This window comes from Lucilia cuprina, chromosome 6 (assembly GCF_022045245.1).
Source record: "Lucilia cuprina isolate Lc7/37 chromosome 6, ASM2204524v1, whole genome shotgun sequence".
NCBI classification, from domain to species: domain Eukaryota; kingdom Metazoa; phylum Arthropoda; class Insecta; order Diptera; family Calliphoridae; genus Lucilia; species Lucilia cuprina.
The window spans coordinates 22,767,740-22,790,757 of NC_060954.1; the positions used below are offsets into that span (position 1 = coordinate 22,767,740).

General features: G+C 28.5%; 1 protein-coding gene and 1 pseudogene across 2 annotated transcripts; one reads left to right on the top strand and one right to left on the bottom strand.

Annotated features, from left to right (window-relative positions):
- Positions 1-1,084: 1,084 nt before the first annotated feature.
- LOC124420522 lies at positions 1,085-5,779 on the bottom strand (annotated as a pseudogene).
- Positions 5,453-21,151, top strand: LOC124420887 (TOX high mobility group box family member 3-like). Of its 2 annotated transcripts, XR_006941424.1 has the most exons (3): positions 5,453-5,569; positions 11,438-11,914; positions 20,697-21,151. XR_006941424.1 is itself a non-coding variant. In XM_046955299.1 (2 exons), exons 1-2 carry the CDS (start codon positions 5,560-5,562, stop codon positions 11,830-11,832), a joined length of 405 nt encoding a protein of 134 aa, XP_046811255.1. In that variant the 5' UTR covers positions 5,453-5,559; the 3' UTR covers positions 11,833-11,986. The 2 variants fall into 2 exon arrangements, 1 of the variants encoding a protein (XP_046811255.1); XM_046955299.1 differs by lacking the exon at positions 20,697-21,151 and having other exon boundaries at positions 11,438-11,986.
- The last annotated feature ends 1,867 nt before the right edge of the window (positions 21,152-23,018 follow it).

The following is a 23,018-nucleotide window of genomic DNA, read 5'->3' on the forward strand; positions in this document are numbered from 1 at the left end:
TACAAAAAATAAAAATTTTATAAAAGTAAAAATTGTAAAAATATACTCATGGTGTAGGGTATCATATGGTCGGCCATGCCCGACTATACTTTCCTACTTGTTTATTCAAGCATACGTACGTGTGAAATACTTTTTAAATGGCCAAAATCGTATGATTACTGTATTATATAGATATAAACATTAGATGATGAGTAAATGGTGTTAACGGGATAACCAATAACTAAACATTTTGATTTATTAATATTAATGCTTATCCGATTTGATATAGCCCAGGACTAATCATCTAACAATCCATCTACAACGAAATCTAGTACTTATGAAATTTTGGGCAAATCTACTTATTAATATTTACTATATTTTCCATACAAAACAAAATCTACTTATTTTGTAGATTTTGGCAAAATCTACTAATAATCATTGATTTCATTATGGACGAAAGCATAGGTAAACTACTTTCGAACAAATATATTTTATAATTGGTCCACTTTTGATCATAAATTTGAAGTGCCCTAAATACTACTTGCTAGTATGTAAAATTGAACCATTCAATTAAGAAAATGGCCTCATACTAACTTCAAATCAAATATTTTACATTTTTATTTTCTAATTTATTATTTTTATACAAAACAAACTCATTTAATATTATGTATCCTATTTAATAGTAAATTACCAAACATATTTGTATGTAAATATAGTAATTTATTGTATACACTGAAAAAAATCCATGCCTAATATATACGAAAAATGTCGTACATTGTACGAATCGTTCGTTGTTTCGCACCACGAAATTCTTTCGTAATATATACGAAATTGTACGAAATATTTTAGTATAATGCAAATGATTCTTGAAAAAATTAATTTACATAAATTGAAAAGAGGGAATTTTGAATAAATATGGTAAAATTTACGAAATATTAATTTAAGTATGCAAACATTTTTGTTCATTTTAAACTAAATTTTTTAATTTTAGTTCAAAATTATTCTCCACACGAATTTTAAATTTTTTTATGAAAATAATTCGAGAATAATATTATACTTTTTCTTGACAATTATTTAGAAATAGGACTTATACCACTTTCAAAATTAACGGTTTATTTGCAATTTAGAATAATAATAAAGTTTTTGCCTGTAGTGTAACCTTCTCTACAATAGTTTTAAAATAACAGTAATACTATTTTTTATTAAAAGTTAGTAAAATACTTTATTAATACAAAATAAATATATATATATATATACATTTATTTCACATTATCAAAATATTATAAACTATTATATTACGGTAAATTAATTTATTTTTTCATAATTAAAAAGACTATTTACTTTTACCATCAAAATCTTTTCTACATTAAAGGATGTCAATTGATTACGCTGATCTGATAATATGAATTTTAAAGCAGAAAAAGTCCCAATATTATTTCGGCTAAAGTTCTTAATGGACTTTTTTTAGTACACCAATAATCCAGAATATTGGCATTCAGTGTAACGTTTGTTCTCGTTCATACGCCATAAAACGGACTTCTAATTCCGTTAACAGAGGTATCTCGATCCAGTTTTTTTTAACTATGTCAAAGATTTCACTTTGGTTCTTGTCGATTCTTCATCTAACACACACTGGTTAACGACTTCAGACGTAATTCCTATATATAAATATAGAAAAAGTAAACAGTAATTAATATATTTTCACCAAATTAATTAAGTGTGGTTATCCATTTATCCATAGATAATAATTATTTTTAATTACTTACCTTTAATTAAATTTATTCTTTCATATAAACTGGTTATATATTTCTTTTCATTTTCTTTGTGCTCTGAATCCAATCAAATTTTAATTCGGGGATGCAAATATATAGCTGCATTAAATAGATCGATATCAAACAGTTTACTTTTTCTCTTATTTATAAAATTAATAAGTAATTCCGGCGTTTGACCCGATGGTAAATTTTCAAGTTCGAATAATATATCCATTATAATGTATAATTCGCTGAAACATAACAGCACAGTTTGTAGTTTAATTGTAGCATTATAAATGGGTTGAATCACTTATGTAAATTCTTTCGCAAAATTCCATTCATTAGGACTCAGATGTATACTTAAGTTTTCAATGCTTAGTGGATCTGCAACATCTTTTATTTTCAACAGCCTTTTAATCATACCAAATGTTGAATTCCATCTCGTTATGCAGTCTACTATTGGCTTTTTGCTGTTCATATTTTTTAAAACATCATATTATTCACAACAATTTTTGTTTTTAAATTTTTGGTTTATTTTTATCACACTTTTTTTCACCTAATCTGAACGGGATGCACTAGTTTCAAATGTCTTTCTAGATTTGATGAATGTTCACGTAGAATTTTGTTATTACAACTCCCATTATTACATACTAATAATAAAACCCTCATATTATTTTATATCCTTATTGTAATATTTTCTGCATCGATGCTAAATATGCATTTTATGAAATATTACAAAAGATTACGTCCAAACAGATTTAGAATAGGTCCAAAATGCTTGAAAAATTTTCTAACTTATATTTCATTGTCATTTGTCCATTCAAAAATAAAAATTATAAAACTATTATGTTTAAAATACAATAAGCTAAAGTGTAAATAAGATTCGGCCAAGTATATCACTCTTACTTGTTTATATTAACATTCACATTGTTAATATTAAACCATGCTTGAGCCCTATTCATATTAAAATTTATATTCGACTGTAGTACATCATATAAATACTTAATGTTGGAACAAAATATAAATATCATCAGCATAAATGAAAATTTGTGATTCTGGAACAGTTAAAAGTTTTTATAAAATCGTTAAGAAATACTATAAATAGTGTGGAAGTAAGATTGGAACCCTGTGGAATTCCACTTATAAAATTTTCCGATAAGATTCCGATAAGAATAAGTATACAAGTTTACAAGCTGTTGAAGAAAATGAAAATGAATTTTGCAATTTGCAAACTAAAAAATTGGTTTAAATAGCAGCGTTTAAATTTACTAATATAGTAGTAACCACTTGCAGTAAATTACACATTTCTATCAATATAATTCTATAAATATTTTGACATCTTCACATTTTAATATTATTGCTACTAAAAATTGCAATATTACTTTGATATTTCTAGCAGCACAAAGCATCGAAACATATTTTTTACCATAGTAACGTACACAGGATATCGTTGTACTGCTAAGTTTTTCCAAGCTGTATATTATTTGGTTCTGCTACTGCAAATAGCAAAATGCAACTGCCAGTTACAATTTATTTTTTCTTTAACACTTATTGTAATAACTTGTTAATAATTTGTCTACTGTTGTTTGCGTGCGCTGCTAAAACAGAAAATATATTTTGTTTTGAAAATATTCGCGTCTGCTAAAAGAAATTGCAACCAGAACAAATATTTTAGTGAAAAATTTTGAAAGTTTTATATTTATTGCATAGTCGTACAAAAGAAAACTTGAAAACAAAAAAAAATTGATAAATCTAATAGCATCAGTTAAAGATGTTAGAAGAGTAGTTGTGCTGTAACCATGTCTAAAACCAGAGTGACACTCGCTTATTAAATTCATTTCTTGCATATAACCTGTAAATTGATCTTTAAGTATCTTCTCAAAAGCTTTAGACAAACACGGCAAAATTGTAATAGGTCGATAGTTTTCAATATGTTGCTTAACATTATTTTTACAAATTGGCACACTTCTAGCTACTTTCCATAACTACGGGAAATTACATGTTGTGAGTATCATATTGAAATGGTGAAGTAAATGGGGATATATAATTTAAACCATAATTTTATGCCATTCATCAATTCGATCCATGCTAGAAAATAGAATTCTCTAATAGATGAAGTTTAAGATGAACCAAAAATTAATCTAAATAATGAAGTATGGATGTTCACCACGCATGAAGCATGTTGCAAACTGTTTGAGAGTATGCATTTTACAGTTGCCTGCAGCCTACGTCACAGAAGCATTTTCAAATGGATTTTGACAATCAATTTGTGTGAAAAACTTGAAAGTTTGATATTCGTCTGAAAATATAAATTTAATGGAGAAAAATACTTCTTTAGTTTCATTTCTTGATCCTGTAACCTTTTAAAAGGACTTCGAAGTTTTAAGAAGTACATTTTTCAAAAAATATTTTAAAATACTTCTACTGATCAAACAATTCCAAATTTGATTTCAAGCTAACAAAAAGGGATCAATATGGACCCAAGTAAAGCCGACATTGGCTACCTGTGCAAACCTAACAAAAAGAGCTGTAAAATATTTTGTTATTTTTAGTTTATTCTGTCAGGACCAAAAAAATGTATAAAAAAATCATTAAACATTTTTTTTAATAATATTGAAAATTTTAAAGATTTTTTAGGATAAGAAATTTAAAGGACATTTTTGACAGATTTTCATCCTAGCAGTATAAAATAAAAATAATACAAAACTTTTCCCAACTCTTCTTGTTGGCTTGACACCAAATTTGACATTGATTACTGAAAGTATTTTTTAATATTTTTTGAAAAATGTACTTTTTAAAACTTTCATGTCCTTTTTAAAGGAGACAGGATCACGAAATGAAAAAATGAAAACGCAGATTTTTCCCTTAAATTTACAGCATCAGACGTATATTATTCGGTTCTTGTCTTACGAATTTTTTCTCTTTTTGTCGGGCGGTGTAATCAAATGGATTTTTTATTTATTTTAGTTTAAAGATATCTTCATTAAATACAGATTAAAAGACATTTAGTTAAAAAATTTAGAACGAAAGTTTAAATAATTTACCATCATTTACACATTTTTGTCACACACTGTATATTTGTCAAATTATAAAGATATTAACTAAAATCAGTTGAAATTGATAAAAATGCCTCGCTAGTTAAACTAAAGTATAAACATATTTTTAATTAATAATTTGACGGTTTAATGACAATTTCTAAAATTCAATTGATAGTTGCCAAATTATGACCTGAACCAAAAATTAAGTATGTACTAACATTTTTAGTAGGCCAACAAATTCTGCTAATAATTTACAACATATACTCCGTTTTTTCAGCACCATAGAATGTATATAACCGAACTTATTGTTCCTCTTGAAAAGTACATATTAACAGTTCACTTACTACTTTACGACTTGACGTGTGTACATACATACCTCATATCCACATAAAAACTTATCGTGTAAACACGGACTTTATTCGGAAATTTCATTCTATTTAACAAAGTTGATATGTTTTTTAAGTAATTATTCTGTATGTATTTTTATTTAATATGCTTTTGAGAATGTGTTTACTACATATTACAGAGCAAGATCTCTTACTTTTATTTAATTCACTTTCGTACTAATTGCACAAGTATACTTTGTGTTAATAGAATATCAATCTCATCAATATTTGTATATACTTATGAACTTGTTTCTTAACTATTGTTTCGAATTATTAAAATTTAGATATTTATTTACTTTATTATTTTTTTCGATTAAAATAATTTTTTTTAAGTATAACATATAAATTCTGTGAATAATTTTGTTTACAATAATGTAATAAATATATTGTTTACACGTACGATGTATGATTACAGGTAGGTTAAAAACCACTATGCAATAACAACAATCACGATCTTTCCATGTAAAGTTGTATGGCCACACGTCAAAATGTTGATCAAAAATTGTTTATGTGTTGTGACTTATGCTACTTCAGCTTCAATGACTTTTGGTGTAAATTACTAACACATAAACAAATTTTACCTCCGTAAAGAAAACAAACTCCAAATTTGTTTTACAGAGTTGCATAAAAGGTACTTTTAATCAGTGTTGCCAATTTTGCGCTTTTGACGCTAGATTTAGCGCCTTTTAACAATCCAAAAGTTGCAGTTTTTCCTCTTATACCCCATTTACACATACACGGAATCTATTTCATTTAAACACTTTTTTAAAATAAACCGTTTACAATTACTATTTTTGACATTTAGGAAGATTTCACTTTTTCTTATATTTCTTGAATTTGTGTTTGATATAATAAGAAGGAAAAATTGAATATTTATTAATATTTTATTTATAATTAAAATTAGATATTGAAATATAACATTACCTTTTATTTGCAATAAAGTTTTCATTCATGTTTTTCAATTTATTAAAATTTTGTTGAATTTTGTTGTTTGTTAATTATTGTTTCCTCTTTTTGTTTTTCTCTTTTTTCTTGTACAGCGTCGTGTTTTTTTTTTTTTTTTTTTGTATTATTCAGGAAAAAACAGAGTTGCATCAATAAATACTATTACATTTTGAGTAGATTTTAACGAAATCTAGTTACGAAATAGATTTTGTTTTGTATGGGAAATCTAGTTAAAATCAACTTAATTTCGATCAAATCTCATAAGTACTAGATTTTGTGTATGTGTAAATGGGGTATTAGCGCTTATTTCAAGAAATGAAAAATCTTTTTAATAACATAAAATTATTCTAGTTTAACAATAAAGATAAAACAGAATAATTTTAGACAGTACTCTGCTGTACAAATTTATTAAAGTTCCTTTTTCTAAACTTTCCAAATTATAAGTAATTTTTTTAGTGTGATAAGTTATTTTAAAACTTTAAAACTAAAATAAAAAATATTCACCTCTTGCGCCAAAAGAATTGAAATTCGTTTCTTCTTAAATTTTCATTCCCTTCTAAGGGAAAATTGATTTCGTGAAATTCCACAACAGTTGATTTTGTTCGTAACAGCTTTTTATTGATTAGAAAATTCTATAACAAATTCACAACAAGGGAAGTTTTTCACATCAAAAAGTTGTAAATTAACTTAATTTTAGACAGGTGAACTTGAACTTAAAATTAAAATTGCATTTCGTGAACACTATTGACTAGTTATTGAGACCTTGATCGATGATTGCAATTAGTCATTGAATAAGAAAATCGAACATATTCGTTCCCGAATCAAAATTTCAATTAAGGAGCATTATTTTTATAAAAAAAAAAATAGCTAAATACTATATTTTTTAAGACTGTGTAAAAATATAATTTAGTAATAAGTGCTTTTTAATTTTGTGGTATCTTTCATGGTATAAATATATTAGAAGGTAGTTTCAATTTGCCTTAATGTCAGTCTGATTAACCATCTGACAAGAAAGGCGATTTGAAGTTTATGTATAAAATAAAGCTACCATATTCATGAATATTAATCCCACATTTCATTTTAAATATTCAAACTTAAAATAAATAACAAATATTTTAATTCAAATAAAAAAAATTTTAACACAACAAAAAAATATTTTTATAAAAATGAGCTGTCTTTTTCTGAAATGCGAAAGCAAGAAACACCATTCAAGCGTTTCAAATATACATTTCTTTAAAATACCTACTATACCGTATATACGCAAAGAATGGCTAAAGGTACGTATGTTAGATTTTTGGTTGAAGTTTATTCGTAATATTTCCATTTGAAAGATGTGCAATATCGAAGAAGACGATTTGCCAGGTGAACCTTTAGTATGTTCCCTACATTTTTCCAGACAAGATTTAAAAAATAATGAGAAGAATGTTCGCGTCAATAGAAACGCCCAAGGTAATTATTATTTTGTGTTTTTTAAACAAATGATTTTTATTTTAAAAGGTCTAACGGAACGAACTAAGGTCCCTAATTAATCCTTAAAATTAAAAAAAAGACATATACGATTTAGCCCAGACGAATATTAAACTGGGTCTTTATTAAATCTAAGATGATCTATCTATGTCCGTCCATCTGTCTGTCTGTTGAAAGCACGATATAGTCCGAACAGAAAGAGCTAGGGTAAATATTCTCTATTGCTTGAATATTCTCTACTGATAAGATATGTTTTGTGTTATAAATGAAAATATCGGTTGATGCCTTTACCTAGCCTCCATTACAAAAGGCCGCGGAATATGTTTATACCGTCATATCCGTTTTAAAAATACCTACTTATATACTTAAAAATACCTCTTTATTATTTTATGGCATACGATTTAAAACAAAATAAATTTATAAATGTAACCAAAAAAATGAAAAAAGTTATAACATAATTAACAACATTTTTTTTACTTAATTGATTATAATTATTGAGATAAAGTTAAGTAAGTAAAACATAATAAAAATCATTATTAATTCCACTAAAGCTTAATTACATTTTGATTTAAAAAGAACGCATTGCAAATAAGATTCAAATTCAACAGCCACTTATATATATCGTTGTACATCATTTATGAATTACACATATGTGTTTAAAAATTTCTCAATGTATTTTACACTTTTTCTTAATATGGCAACGCTCTTTTGAATATTTACACAAATAATAAACTTCAAACATCTCCTTTCTTGTCAACAAATTCATATTGAAACAACCTTCTATATTTTTAAATCATGGTATCTTTTGTTGAGTTTTTATACACATTTGTTACATACATACATACATACATACATACATACATACATACATACATACATACATACATACATACATACATACATACATACATACATACATACATACATACATACATACATACATACATACATACATACATACATACATACATACATACATACATACATACAGTGTCTCTCATAAGTGTTCGAATTTAGGTATAATATGAAAAGAAACCAAATTTAATAACATTTTTTGTATGCAAAATTAATAAATTAATTTGTTAAATTGTCTAGACAGTTCTTAGCTTTGATATCACGTTTTTTAAAACTTTAAAAATTCACATTTACTTAAATTAATTTAACTTTTTTTAAAAAAGTCTATAAAATTACTTCACAAAAGTATTCGAATTTTTCCTGTATTTCATCTTTGACCATATTTTACGAAACATAAAAATTAGAATGGAATGGCTTTTTGCTTAAAATTGTTTTAAGACCGAATGTATATATTTTTGGCTCATTTGGCCCACAATTTTGGGGCATTTGTACCATCTTTTCATATAATAGCAATAAAATTACGATTTTTGACCATATTTGCCATTTTTCTCTTGTTCCAAAGATAAAACCAAAATTTTATATTAGGATTTAATAGATTCCTTGAGGTGTCTAAAAATAATAATTTTTGTTATAAGGATCTGTTTTTAAACATTCCAAGATATATTTTTGGTATCGTTCTTCTGTTTCTAATTAAATCTTAACACCCTTTTCGTACCACTAGGGTCGATATTTTCTGACAAAGTTGGCTAGTATATATTATTGTAGATATAAGCACTAATATATTTAAAATTTTCAAGACATCGTAGCGGTATACAACTCCAAAAAATATATAACAGCTGATATTCTTGTAACAAAAAATATTATTTTAAGATACCTGAAGGAATCTATTAAATCCTAATAACAAATTTTGATTTTATCGCTAGGAAAAAAGAGAAAAAATACAAATATTGCCATAAATCGCCATTTTAATGATATTACATGAACAGATGGTACAAATTCCCCAAAATTGTGGACCAAATGGTCCAAAAATATATCCATTCGGTTGATAGTTACCCCTTAAAACAATTTGTAGCAAAAAACATTCGATTCTAATTTTTGTGTTTCGTATAATATAGTCAAATATGAAATACAGAAAAAATTATACTTTTGTGAGGTAATTTTATGGACTTTTTTTAAATAAGGCTAAATTAATTTAAGTAAATGTGGATTTTTAATGTTTTCAAAAGCGTGATATCAAAGGTAAGGACAGTCTAAACAATTTAACAAATTAATTTATTAATTTTGCATACAAAATATGTTATTAAATTTGGTTTCTTTTCATACTATACCTAAATTGGAATACTTATGAGAGACACTGTATATATTTATAAAAAACGGTAAAATACCAAAGGATCTTGTTAACAAACTTTTCTAGAAGAATATTATTTTCTCAAAAAAAAAAAATCGATTTCATTCTTGAGCGTAAAAAAAGAAATCGGATTTCGATAGGACTCTTTTGTATGTTTAAAAAACACCACTTTTAACTTTCAAAAAACAAGGGCATAGGAACTATCCCCATACAAACTTCTTAAAATCGCAAAAAAATGATAATACTTTTTTTAAAAAATAAACATGAGTTCACAATTGTTCATAGCTCCCATATAAGGTCCACTTCCGAAAATCACAACGGATATATTTCAGTGAATTATAAAGCTATCGGCATAAAATTCGACACAAATATGTTTTGTATACATACAAATCATTCTACCAAATTTTTTACGGATCGGTTCATTTTTGGTCATAGCTCTCATATAAGTCTCACTTCCGAAATTAAACGCACATATTTCTATAATTGGTCACAACTCCCATGTAAGGACCGTTTCCGAAAATTACTCAAATGCACATTGAAAATCAAAGTTATCGGGATAAAATTCGACATAAATGTGTATTTTGTATTTATATATAACATATATATATTTTACGTAATTTTTTCCGGATCGGTCCATAAGTTGTCTTAGTTCTCACATAAGGTATACTTCTGAAAATCACTTAATATCACTTAATTCGTAATTAAATGATTATATCCGGATAAAATTCATAATGAGTATGTTCTGTGTACAGATAAATTATTCTTTTAAAAAGTTTTCAAACTGGCCTATTAATATAAAATTTTCTGGACCTAATTAAAATTAGTTTCACATATGTATGCATAAATGTTAATACCATATAGTAGTACATATTGGCGAAACTGAAGCGGTTTTCAAACAAAAATTTTTATTCTCTTCACACAGACGAGCTTTGAGAGAATAAAACAAACTTGTGAGAACTAAACGCACTCACTAAACTTCATATTTTCTTCGCAAACTTGCGAGGATATTACCACTTATTAGTTTTTCTTATCACTTAAACTTAATGTTTATTATTTTTTTCAACACTTTTCATTTATTTAAAACACCGAAAATAATTTATATTTTACAAACGAAAAAAAATATTTTTTATTCTTTGACATTTTATTTTAATTAAAATTGAAAAATGAAAAGCTGTACATTTTAGTATTGAAAATTAAAAAAGTATTTTACATACTTTTTTAATTCAACAAAAAAATAACAAAAATACGTTTTTATAATATGTTTTGAGATAAAATATATCTTCAAAAAAAATAAATAACTAATATTTTCATTCACTTCCATATAAAATTTCATTAATAACACACAAAGAATTACGTCTAAAAATACATTTTTTATTTAGTACCTTTTGAACAACTGTTTATTTTTATTTTGTTTAGGTCTTTGACAGGGAACTTAGGTCCTTGACAATTAGTTTCGCCTACATACTACTATGTATATGGTTAATACCCTCAATACGGAAACAAAAATTTTGCCAAATTATCTAAAGATTAGATAGTTAAATGGGATTTAATTAAAAGTAGCTTGCTGGTGGAGGATATTTATGATTCGGCACAGCCGAATATAGCACTCTAACTTGTTTGTTGTCACATTCGTACGCTGTATTTTAATTATACATATTATCTCTCTAGTAGCAAAAACAATCGGCTCAACAATATTCGCCTCAACAGCCGTTGGCTCATCAATAATCGACTCAACAGCCGTTGGCTCAACAATATTCTCGTCAACAGCCATTGGCTCAACAATATTCGCCTCAACAGACGTTGGCTCAGCCGTGGCCAGTACAGCCGTGGCCGCAACCAGTTTGGCTTCATCAGTGGCCTATGCAGTACCAGACAGTATCACAGCCACTGCTCCAGACAGTATCACAGCCACTGCTCCAGACAGTGCGACTGTCGGTTCCACAGCATCAGCCAGTACAGCTCCCAAACAACAAGAACAGGAGCAACTGCAACAACATAAGCAACAGCAACAACAGGAGCTACAGGATCAACTCCAACAACAGGACCTAAAGCAACATCAGTAGCAAAAGCAGCAAAAATTGGAGCCGACTTCTTAGCTACTGAAATATGAAAAAAACTTGTTGAAAGTTATACATTGTTGGAAAGGTATTTTGATGTTGATGTTGCCAAAACAACAAATAACTAATATTAAATAAAAAAACATTAATTTACAATTAATAATTTTATGTACTTTACCTTTTTCCTACAACAATATTTATTAAGATATTAGTATATATCCATACATCCAATGAAAGCTTGAAATCTTGTCCGCAATTTTTCCAATATTTATTGGTAACATTGTATCGATGGAATTACAAAATGAAGGCATTTTTATCCAAGAACTATATAAAAATGGAATCGTTCCTCAAAGGGTTAATAAATGGGGTTGTAAAAAATGTATTAAGTAAAAATACAAATTTTACCGCTGAATGTTACAAGACCGCGAGTGGTTTTAAAGCACTCTTACGAATCTTGAATAACACTAAATTTATTTTTGAAACTAAAAACTTAAGAACTAATAAACAAAATCTTAAAACTAAGATAAGACCTCATTCACTCTTTTTATGCATTCAATCTTATCAATTTCATATTCCCATTTAAGGGTGGGTTTTCAAGTGCGCTAGTGATAAGAATATGATATATTTCTAATTATATCTCATAATGTCTATGCGTTACATAAACCAGAGAATTAATGTGCATCTTAGTGCTACCATTCTTATCATTACTAAAGGTCATAAAAAACTAAACGATAAATATTTATTTGTAACTCAAGTAAACTAATCGAATAGTTTTTATGACCAAACACATGCACCAAAATAAGATTTTAAACTGTGTTCAAATATGTTTGAACAGGGGTCATAATATATATCGTTGAAAAGGTATTTCAAAGCTCTTTCTAACAATATGTTGTCCGGATCTGGCTATAAGTGGTAAAATTTTTGTCAAAAATGGAGATTTATGTTCCGTAAAAATGTAAACAAAAATGCTACATTTTGTACAACTCTGTAAAAAAGTTTGTTATACAAAATTTATGCCATCTGATTTCTACACTTCCAACTTAAAGTTCTATATAGGTGTTTATCGTGCACAAGAACGTCCGATAGCACTTATATATCATTTTATATATACGGCCATAATAACATTTTTTGTAAAAAAAATTGCTGTAGTACAAACCGGAAAAAATGTATGCCATCCCATTTTTACACTTCCAACTTAAAGTTCTATATAGGTTTTTATCGTGCACATGATCGTCCGATAGCAGTTATATATCATTTTATATATACGGCTATAGTAGCATTTTTTTTAAAAAAAGTTTGTTGTAGAACGATGAAATCCGGCAAAAAATGTATGCCATCCCATTTCTACACTTCCAACTTAAAGTTCTATATAGGTTTTTATCATGCACAAGATCGTCCGATAGCAGTTATATATCATTTTATATATACGGCCATAGTAACATTTTTTGTAAAAAAAGTTTGTTGTGTAGTACACACCCTAGAACGATGAAATCCGGAAAAAAATTATGCCATCCGATTACTGCACTTCCAACTTAAAGTTCTATATAGGTTTTTATCGTGCACAAGATCGTCCAATAGCATTTATATATCATTTTATATATACGACTATAGTAACATTTTTTGTAAAAAAAAGTTTGTTGTCGTAGTACACACCCTAGAACGATGAAATCCGGAAAAAATGTATGCCATCCCATTTCTACACTTCCAACTTAAAGTTCTATATAGGTTTTTATCGTGCACAAGATCGTCCGATAGCAATTATATATCATTTTATATATACGGCTATAGTAAAATTTTTTGAAAAAAAAGTTTATTGTTATAGTATACACCCTAGAACGATGAAATCCGGAAAAAAATGTATGCCATCCGATTTCTACACTTACAACTTAAAGTTCTATATAGGTTTTTATCGTGCACAAGATCGTCCGATAGCACTTATATACCATTTTATATATACGGCTATAGTAACATTTTTTGAATGTTTTTTTATTAAAAGGCATTCTGTAACGATAGAATCCCACATATTGAAAATGTAAATAATGAAAACGAGTTTTTGCGTCTTTTCCACGTGCAGAAACACATATTTGTAAACAAAAATAACTCACCACACAAAAAAAATTTTTATTTTGATAAAACAGCTGGTACGGTTTGCTTTTCGTCGGGTTGTTTTCTTTATGTGCATAAAAAAGTCGAAAGATCGTCCAATAGCATTTATATATCATTTTATATATACGACTATAGTAACATTTTTTGTAAAAAAAAGTTTGTTGTCGTAGTACACACCCTAGAACGATGAAATCCGGAAAAAAATGTATGCCATCCCATTTCTACACTTCCAACTTAAAGTTCTATATAGGTTTTTATCGTGCACAAGATCGTCCAATAGCATTTATATATCATTTTATATATACGGCTATAGTAACATTTTTTTTTTAAAGTTTGTTTTTGTAGTACACACCCTAGAACGATGAAATCCGGAAAAAAATTATGCCATCTGATTTCTACACTTCCAACTTAAAGTTCTATATAGGTTTTTATCGTGCACAAGATCGTCCAATAGCATTTATATATCATTTTATATATACGACTATAGTAACATTTTTTTGTAAAAAAAAAGTTTGTTGTCGTAGTACACACCCTAGAACGATGAAATCCGGAATAAAATTTATGCCATCCGATTTCTACACTTCCAACTTAAAGTTCTATATAGGTTTTTGTCGTGCACAAGATCGTCCTATAGCACTTATATATCATTTTATATATACGGCCATAGTAACATTTTTTGTAAAAAAAAGTTTGTTGTTGTAGTACACACTCTAGAACGATGAAATCCGGAAAAAATTATGCCATCTGATTTCTACACTTCCAACTTAAAGTTCTATATAGGTTTTTATCGTGGACAAGATCGTCCGCTAGCAGTTATATATCATTTTATATATACGGCCATAGTAACATTTTTTAAAAAAAAGTTTGTTGTTGTAGTACACACCCTAGAACATAAATTAATAAATAGATACGAAAGTGAGCATAAGAAATATTACTCTCTCACATGTACAGGTTCTGTGTGAATTTAATATAATTGTATGAGTATTTTTATTTTTGTTTACATAAAATAACAAAAATATGAAAGTACAAAATGTATCCGAATACATCATACCCTACCACATTGCGAGTAAGTAGCAATAAGTTATTTAGAATTTTTTAATGTAGAAGTTATATTCAAGAGATTGATGTTTGCTTAATTAACAATATATAGTCAAAATTTCGTATATATAAAATTTGTTGAGTCGAATTTTATAAATACCCTATTCTTGTATAGCATGTACCGCTTACAAAATATTTCAATAGGCTAATTTATGGACGGATTACATCATTACTTCGACGCAGGTGTTACAAACTTTAAGACATAAACAAAATGCCGTTCCCATTAGTGTGGTGTAGGGTGTACTTTGACTGCATTTGGGCTGCTTTGAAATTAACAATAATCGTTCATATCAAGCGTTAATTTTAGCATTAGCACAATTCCTTTGGCAAAATAGCCCCTGCTGCTGCAATAAACACTGCTAAAAGTTATGTTTTTCCTATAAAATTATTGAAAACATTTTCAGAAAAAAACAAATTTTTCAATCGTTTTTATTTTTTTAATATAATTTTTAAGTGTCAATATTGACTCAACCTAGCAAACACAAAGAGTTTATTTAAAATTAAGAATAATTTTTAACGAAGATGTTTCATACATTGGTCAACTGATATTGAATAAAAATGGCTAATTCAAAACATTATTTCATAAAATATCGAAATATAATGTCAAACAAAAATATAAAAACTTTTTAAACGAAAGAGTTTGTGTTTGTTGTGTTACATATTTTTCAACTAATACATTCTCACGACTTAGGTTTTTGACAGCAGACTTAGGTTCTGCCATGCTCAGATTCGCTTCTATGTATAAAATTATTCTATGCCCTAGAACGATGAAATCCGGAATAAAATGTGTGCCATCCTATTTCTACACTTCCAACTTAAAGTTCTATATAGGTTAAGTAATTTTCTAATATTAATTAATCTATGAAAATTTTTTAATAATCTAATAGTTTCCCAGATATACGAAATTTTGTATTTAATTAATATGGGAAGTGCCGAGCCCCCCATTGAAAGTCCGCCCGTTATTTTCTAAATGTTCTTTAGTCAAATTTATATAGATATACGAATTTTTCTATTTAATTCATATAGGTGCTCCAAGCCTCCCAGATGAAAGTTAATGTTTTAACTATAATCCGGGAGGTACTTGTATAGGGCTAATACCCCATCTACACATGACCGAAATCTACTAGATTTCATTTAAAATCTCTTTATAAATCTATACCGTTTATACCTTCTATTTTTGACATTTAGGAAGATTTCATTTTTGCTAATATTTCTTGAAATTGTGTTTAATTGAAAAATTAGAAGAAGAAGAAATACGATATTTAAAAAAATTTTATTTTTAATAAAAAAATTATAGTTAAATATAACATTACCTTTTATTTTAAAGAAACTTTTCATTCATGTTTTTCAATTTATAAAAAATTGTTTGACATTTTAATTTTTTTGTTTCTTTTATTTTTCTCTTTTTTCTTGTGCCGTATTTTTTAGTATTATTTAGGAAAGAACAGATATGAATTTTGTATGGGAAATCTAATTAAAATCAAATAGATTTGGCTCGAAATCTCTTAAGTACTAGATTTTGTGTATGTGTAAATGGGGTATAAGTGAAATCATGAACAGATTTTGCCCATTATTAACACAAAACAATATTTGTCAACAATAAGCATTTAAGGAGAATTTCATCATTCTAGCTCATAACATTCGGAACCTATCCGGTTTTCAAAAAAAATACTGACAAACAGACATCGTTGATGATGATCTTAAAATCTTATAAAAAATATTTATTACACCCTTAAATTTCAGATTATTACAAATTATATAAAGATATACCCAAAAAATATTTTTTTTAGACAGAGAATTCAGACGTAACCGCCTCAACATTGTTTTTATCATAAAAATTTATCTCGGCAAAAAAGACGTAACCGACAAAAAATCGGATATAGCGTCAATATAAAATCTCTCTCACGCAAAATCAAAAGTTTCCCAAAAAAAGTTTCTTAGTGTCGACCGGCACTTAATAAACCAAAAACAATGTTTTATAAAAATGTACCAAAAATAGGTACAATTTTTATCACTTAAATGTCCGAAAATTCAAAAAGTACTAAATTCATATTTGTATTAAAAAAACATTATAATGATCGACTTAAATTCAAGTTCCCTTTTCACTGGAAAATTCTATTGAATTAAAGTGTAATGAAAGTGTATTTCAACACTTGAAACTTGAATGTTTGACTGAAATTAAACTTGTTTTAAACTTTAATTCCAGCAAGAATGCTTATTTGGTTCAATATTATAGTGTGAAAACTATAAGGAATCTAAAGTCGACATAAAGCCCACAATGGTTATTACCAATATTTTGCCCAAGCATACATACATATGTATATAAGACGACAACCTATCCAGGTTATTTCCTCTAGGTCCGTGAAGACATTCTCTACAAAGCTATAAATTTGTATAAAAGGCGGCTTAACAAGTGTTTCTGTAAATATTCGTCCACCATAGTGTTTGAAGACAACAAGAGCTTCACTGAAAGGCACACCAGACAGACATCGCGCTCTATTATGGGTTATGGTAGTGATTCTGCTGAGATCAATGGTATAAAAATAAGTATGTATCCCAAGAATACCCCCTGAATACCGCAATCAGGGTCCGTCCGTTGCCTCTAGGTGATAATATACCATGTCACCACTAGCCGACCGACCACCACCCGCCTAGGTGACTAGGGAGGTATACAATTGTCACTCTCTTGTGGGCATTCTTATAGGAGACCAACATGATGCCTCCTCTTTTTTGAAAAGAAAGACAAATAAATAATTAAGTAGGGTTCATTAGTTGAAAAGAAAAGTCAACTTTTCGACTTTTTGCATTTTATGAAAAATAGCTTTGTCGACTTTTCGACTTTTTTCATTTAATTAAAATTCGACTTTTAGACTTTAGTATTTTATAAATAGTCGACTCTTCTACCTTTTCCTACTTTTTGACGATTTTCGAGTTTTTCGGACTATTTTAGAGTTTTTGACTTTTTTGTACTGGAGTCAACACGTTTTTTGAACTTTTTTCGTCTATTTTCTTTTTCCGACCTTTTCTATAAATCGACTTTCGAATAATCGAACAATCGACTTTTTGTCGAAAAAAGTAGGAAAAAGTCGAAAAAAGCAAAGTAAATTTATAAAGTAGACTCATTTGAACAGTTGATTTTTTTAAACTTGCTATTTGTGGACTTACTTGTCAAAAATGTTTATGTTGCCATATTTGTTTTCATTTTAACGTTTGCTTTTTTTTGGGTTTTAATTAGGATAGCGGTGCATCAAGCACTCATATTGCCAGGTTAACACACGTTTGTCCAGAGAAAAACCCCACCAACTGACCTATACCTTCATATAGGAAGTTGGAGCATCCGGACTTGATTTCATCAAAAGTATTAATGGTCTCCACCAGAAAAAAGTTCCAGAGTTTTAATGGTCTCCACCAGTTTATATTTGAGTTTAAATGGTCTCCACCAGGTTATATCGTGAGTATTCTATGGTCTCCACCAATAAAAAACATAAACTCACTGTGAGGTAAAACGAAAGCACGCGTTCAATGAAGACAACGCATAACTTAGAACAGTTATACGAAGTAGTGCATTAAATTAGTGCGGGGTGAGAAGTAATTCTGTCGAAAGCCCAGCAACAAGCACAAACCTGACCGTCCTTAGTAATTTAGATACCGAAATGGTAAATGTATCTTTTTCGAAACTTGAGAATGAGGATATTGTTAGCACAGATGATTTTCATCAGAGGATAAATTTTTGTCATCGTCAGATTCCGAAGTGCAGGGTGACTCACTTGCTGCACCAAAAACTTCGTCAAGATCGAACAAAGGCGTTCCCCCCAAGAAATACGGATATAAGACCTGTACTAGTGATAATCCAGTAAGTTATAATGAGGCTATTTTAAAACCCGACAGTGAAAATTGGTTCTATGCCATGGAGGAGGAGATGAAATCATTGCGACATAATACGTGGGACTTGGTGGAGCTTCCTCAAAACGGTTAATTATCAGGCTGCAAATGGGTCTTCAAGACAAAACATAATGTCGATGGCGTGAAGAATTATAGAGCAAGATTGGTCGCAAAAGGGTATTCGCAGAAGTATGGCGAAAGCTACGACGAGATTTTTGCACCAGTCGTGAAATAGACGTCATTTCGAAGTCAATTGGCCATTGCAAGTAACAGGAACATGAAAGTCTGCAACATAGACATTAAGACAGCGTTTTTATACGATGAGTTGGACTCAGATATTTATATAAAGCAACCAGAAGATTTTTATAAAGCAATCAGAAGATTTCCTGGGCAAGAGAGTCTTGTTTGCAAACTAAATCACAGTTTGTATGGTTTGAAACAGTCGGCCCGTTGGATTCTTAGAATCAATCAGATATTAATTGATTCGGGATTCAGAAGGGGAAAGGCCGAACCTTGTTTGTATGTTAAAGATGATGGTGACTTGATAACATACATTTTGATTTACGTAGACGACATTATAATAGCTTCGCAATCGGATCAACAAATTAAGGACGTTGTACGAATTTTGGAATAAAATTTCGAAATTACCGATTTAGGCGATTTGAATTATCTAGGAATTGAAGTTAAACGTAATGATGGTATATTTTACTTATCCCAAGAGCAGTATATAAACAGAATTTTGAAAGAATTTAATATTCAAGATGCAAAGACATCGTCTGTACCCATGGATCCCGGATATTTAAAGATGAACGAAAATGAGTTATTACCAGACAATAATTTATACCGAAAGGCAATCGGATCACTGCTATACGTCTCTAATAATACACGTCCTGACATTGTTGTCGCTGTGTCAATATTGTCACGCAAAATAAACTACCCAAATGAAAACGATTGGACAGAGGTCAAGAGAATTTTCAAATACCTTAAAGGCACTAAAATTTTGAAATTGTGTGTGGGTTCTAAATCTGAATTGGAGCTTAAAGGTTTTGCAGACGCTGACTGACCGCAAATCTACAAATGGTTACATCTTCAAGCTTGGTGATGCTGTTATTAGTTATGCTAGCAGAAAGCAGTCAAATGTAACGTTATCGTCTACTGAGGCTGAGTTCGTGGTCCTTGCAGAAGCATCTCAAAAACTTTTGTGGATTATTCAGCTAATGAAAGAGTTTAGGATCGATTTGCCGAATCCTACAATTTATGAAGACAATTAAAGCTGTCTCAAAATTCTTCAAGATGAGAAGGTTTCCCCAAGGAGAAAACACATAGGTCGAATAAAGTTTCATATGATTATTGTCCTACTGATTTGATGTTGGCGGACATTTTAACCAAACCTTGCAAAAGATTAAAATATCTAAATTTTTGAATTTAATTGGTTTATGTAATTAATTTATTGAAATTGTTACTAGAATATTATATGAATTTGTTATATCGGAAATTGGTTTATATAATTAATTGAATTTCTTTATTTTGCGGAAAATGTTATTTGAATGTAATATTAATTTATAATATGCAATATTTGTAATATTGAGAAGGGGTGTTAGTATTATATTTATATTATACAATGAAATAACTCTTTGGAATATCTGTAAATGCATTTGTAATACTACTATATTTGATGTTTACTACTAAATATTGCACCTCTGTCTTTATAACGTATTTTATTGTATATTCACCATTTTCTTTTAATTCTTTAATAAAATTGATCTTAACAACAATTTTTACAGCTAACTCAACCTCCACACCTGTCATTTGGGGCGTAGACGCTTGTAATGTCCATGTAGCCTTTGATGTTGATGTCGATATCTTCTTTATTATTGGAAAGGTGCGTTGTGCTCCAAAAAGCTATTGGGCATACCTCGACTAGAATTACAAGCTTCAGTCTTAGGAGTTAGAGTGTTGTTTTGATTTGTGATTCGATTACACCTCGTCACAAATGCCTTAAAGGTATAGTTTTGAAAACCAACCCAAAACAGTAAATGGAGTACTTCGACGTCCTGCATCAAAGCAGGTGAATCATTGTGGTTGCAAAGTCATATGAGAAAACTTAAGTTTATAAAAAAAAATGTTTGTGTTATTGTGGCAATAGTCTTTAAAAATCCTGTAAACATTTTATTTTAACTTATTATAGACAACCTCTGAAAATTTCATCAAAAAATGTCAACAACTACACTGTATAAAGAAAAAGATGTACACGTGTGTGTGTAGATGTATTTGGTTTTATTCAGCTGTGTAATTTTTTTGTACACAGCAAAAAAATATGATTTGCAGTTTTTGTTAAAATAAAATAATTTTCCCTTTTGTTTTGCAAATATATTTTTTAATGAATAGAAGAAAGTATTTAAAACGTTTTCAATTATATGAGAGTAGATTGTGAGTTATTGTACAATAATTTTTATGCGAATAATGTAAGTTTGAAATTTAAAACTAACACAATTTTTTTCCAAGTGCTTTTTAAAACAATTTTTTTTACGATAAACAAAAACAAAATCTACGTCTCGTCAATGTTTACCAGCAATGAATACGAAAGTGTTGTTGTTTTACTCTTGCTTGTATACTGTTAAAAACAACAGCGTATTGCTAGTGTTAAACGCATATAAGTGTATAGAAAACACACTGTCTATAGCTAAGCGCATTTACAAAAACAAAAGAGTTTTTCTGTGTTTTTCGTTATGTATGTTTAGATGTCTGTTGGTTTAGATGCCTTGTGTATTTTGTGTTTTATTTCGTTTAGCGTTGTTGTTGTTCTTTTTGTTTAGCTTTTGATGTAATAATAATGTAGTCGGGAAAAAATTTAAAATTTATAAAAGATGTTTAAAATACACTATGGTGAAGGGTATATAAGATTCGGCACAGCCGAATATAACACTTTTACTTGTTTTTTTTATCAGATTAAATAACAAAAACTGCAAAAATTTAACCAAATTAAAAATCCTTGAAGAATACTTTTTTGACCTTTTCAAAATACAGGTTTTTTAAAAAATAATTTTTCAAGTACACTTTTACTTATGTGACCCTAATCTTTGTCATATTATTATTATATATAATTATTCTGGCGGAACGTAAAAAATGGTTTGAATGTCTTGGAACTGTTCAATTAGAAGCAAAAAAAGGACTGCCAGCAAATAGCCAAAAGCGTGATCTTATTACTAAGAAATTTTTCAAGTTCGCGAGCTTAAAAAAAATTAAAAAAAATAATTTCAAAATACCTTTTTGCATAGTAGAAAAAGTAAAGGTATAACTGTTCTCTTTTTTCGTATCAATATTAAACTTTTGACGTTATAAGCGATATATGGTACCATATTTACTTTATAAATCCAAGTTTTTTGTTTATTATTTATTTCTTTCTATTTCGAACTAAATTCAAATATTCTTCAACATAAAATTCAAATAGCAAAGAAAATAAGAAAAAAGTTATCACCGTTCTTCACTATGCGGACGGACCCTGCTGATTTCAAGTTTGCTTGTAAGTAGTGCGGGTCATTCTCCGTAAAACAGATGTGATTTTTCTGTAATATCTTCTTTGAACATGAGAATAATTTGATAAGTTTTCTGAATCCGAGTCTAACTAAACATAGAACCACTGGAATCAGCTTTAAAAACTCATTCAAATGATAACTCTGATATTCTAACGAATGTATTGTTTATCATCTTGATTCTTTCTGTGTCTAGTAAATAAATTCCACATTTTTATTTATAATTTCCTTAATATGGTTTTCCCTTCTACATGTGTGGCAACGTTTCTCCTTTTTTGTTAAAAAAAATAAATTTCAATAATTCTTATTTACGTCAAAAAACTTTTCATTGAGAGAGAACGGAGTTACCTTAATTTCTTTATACCATGCCTTTTTGTAAAACTTTTTAATTCGATTTTTTTGAAACAAATTAATTTTTATACTTTTTTTAATTTTATTAATAGGTACATAAAATATAAGTGTCAAATATTTGAAGAGTTGTTATATAATGAATAATAATAAAAGTTGTTAGATAGTTTAGAAATTCATTTTCATATTCCAACAAAGGGAAACCACTGTGCCCTGATGGTCGCC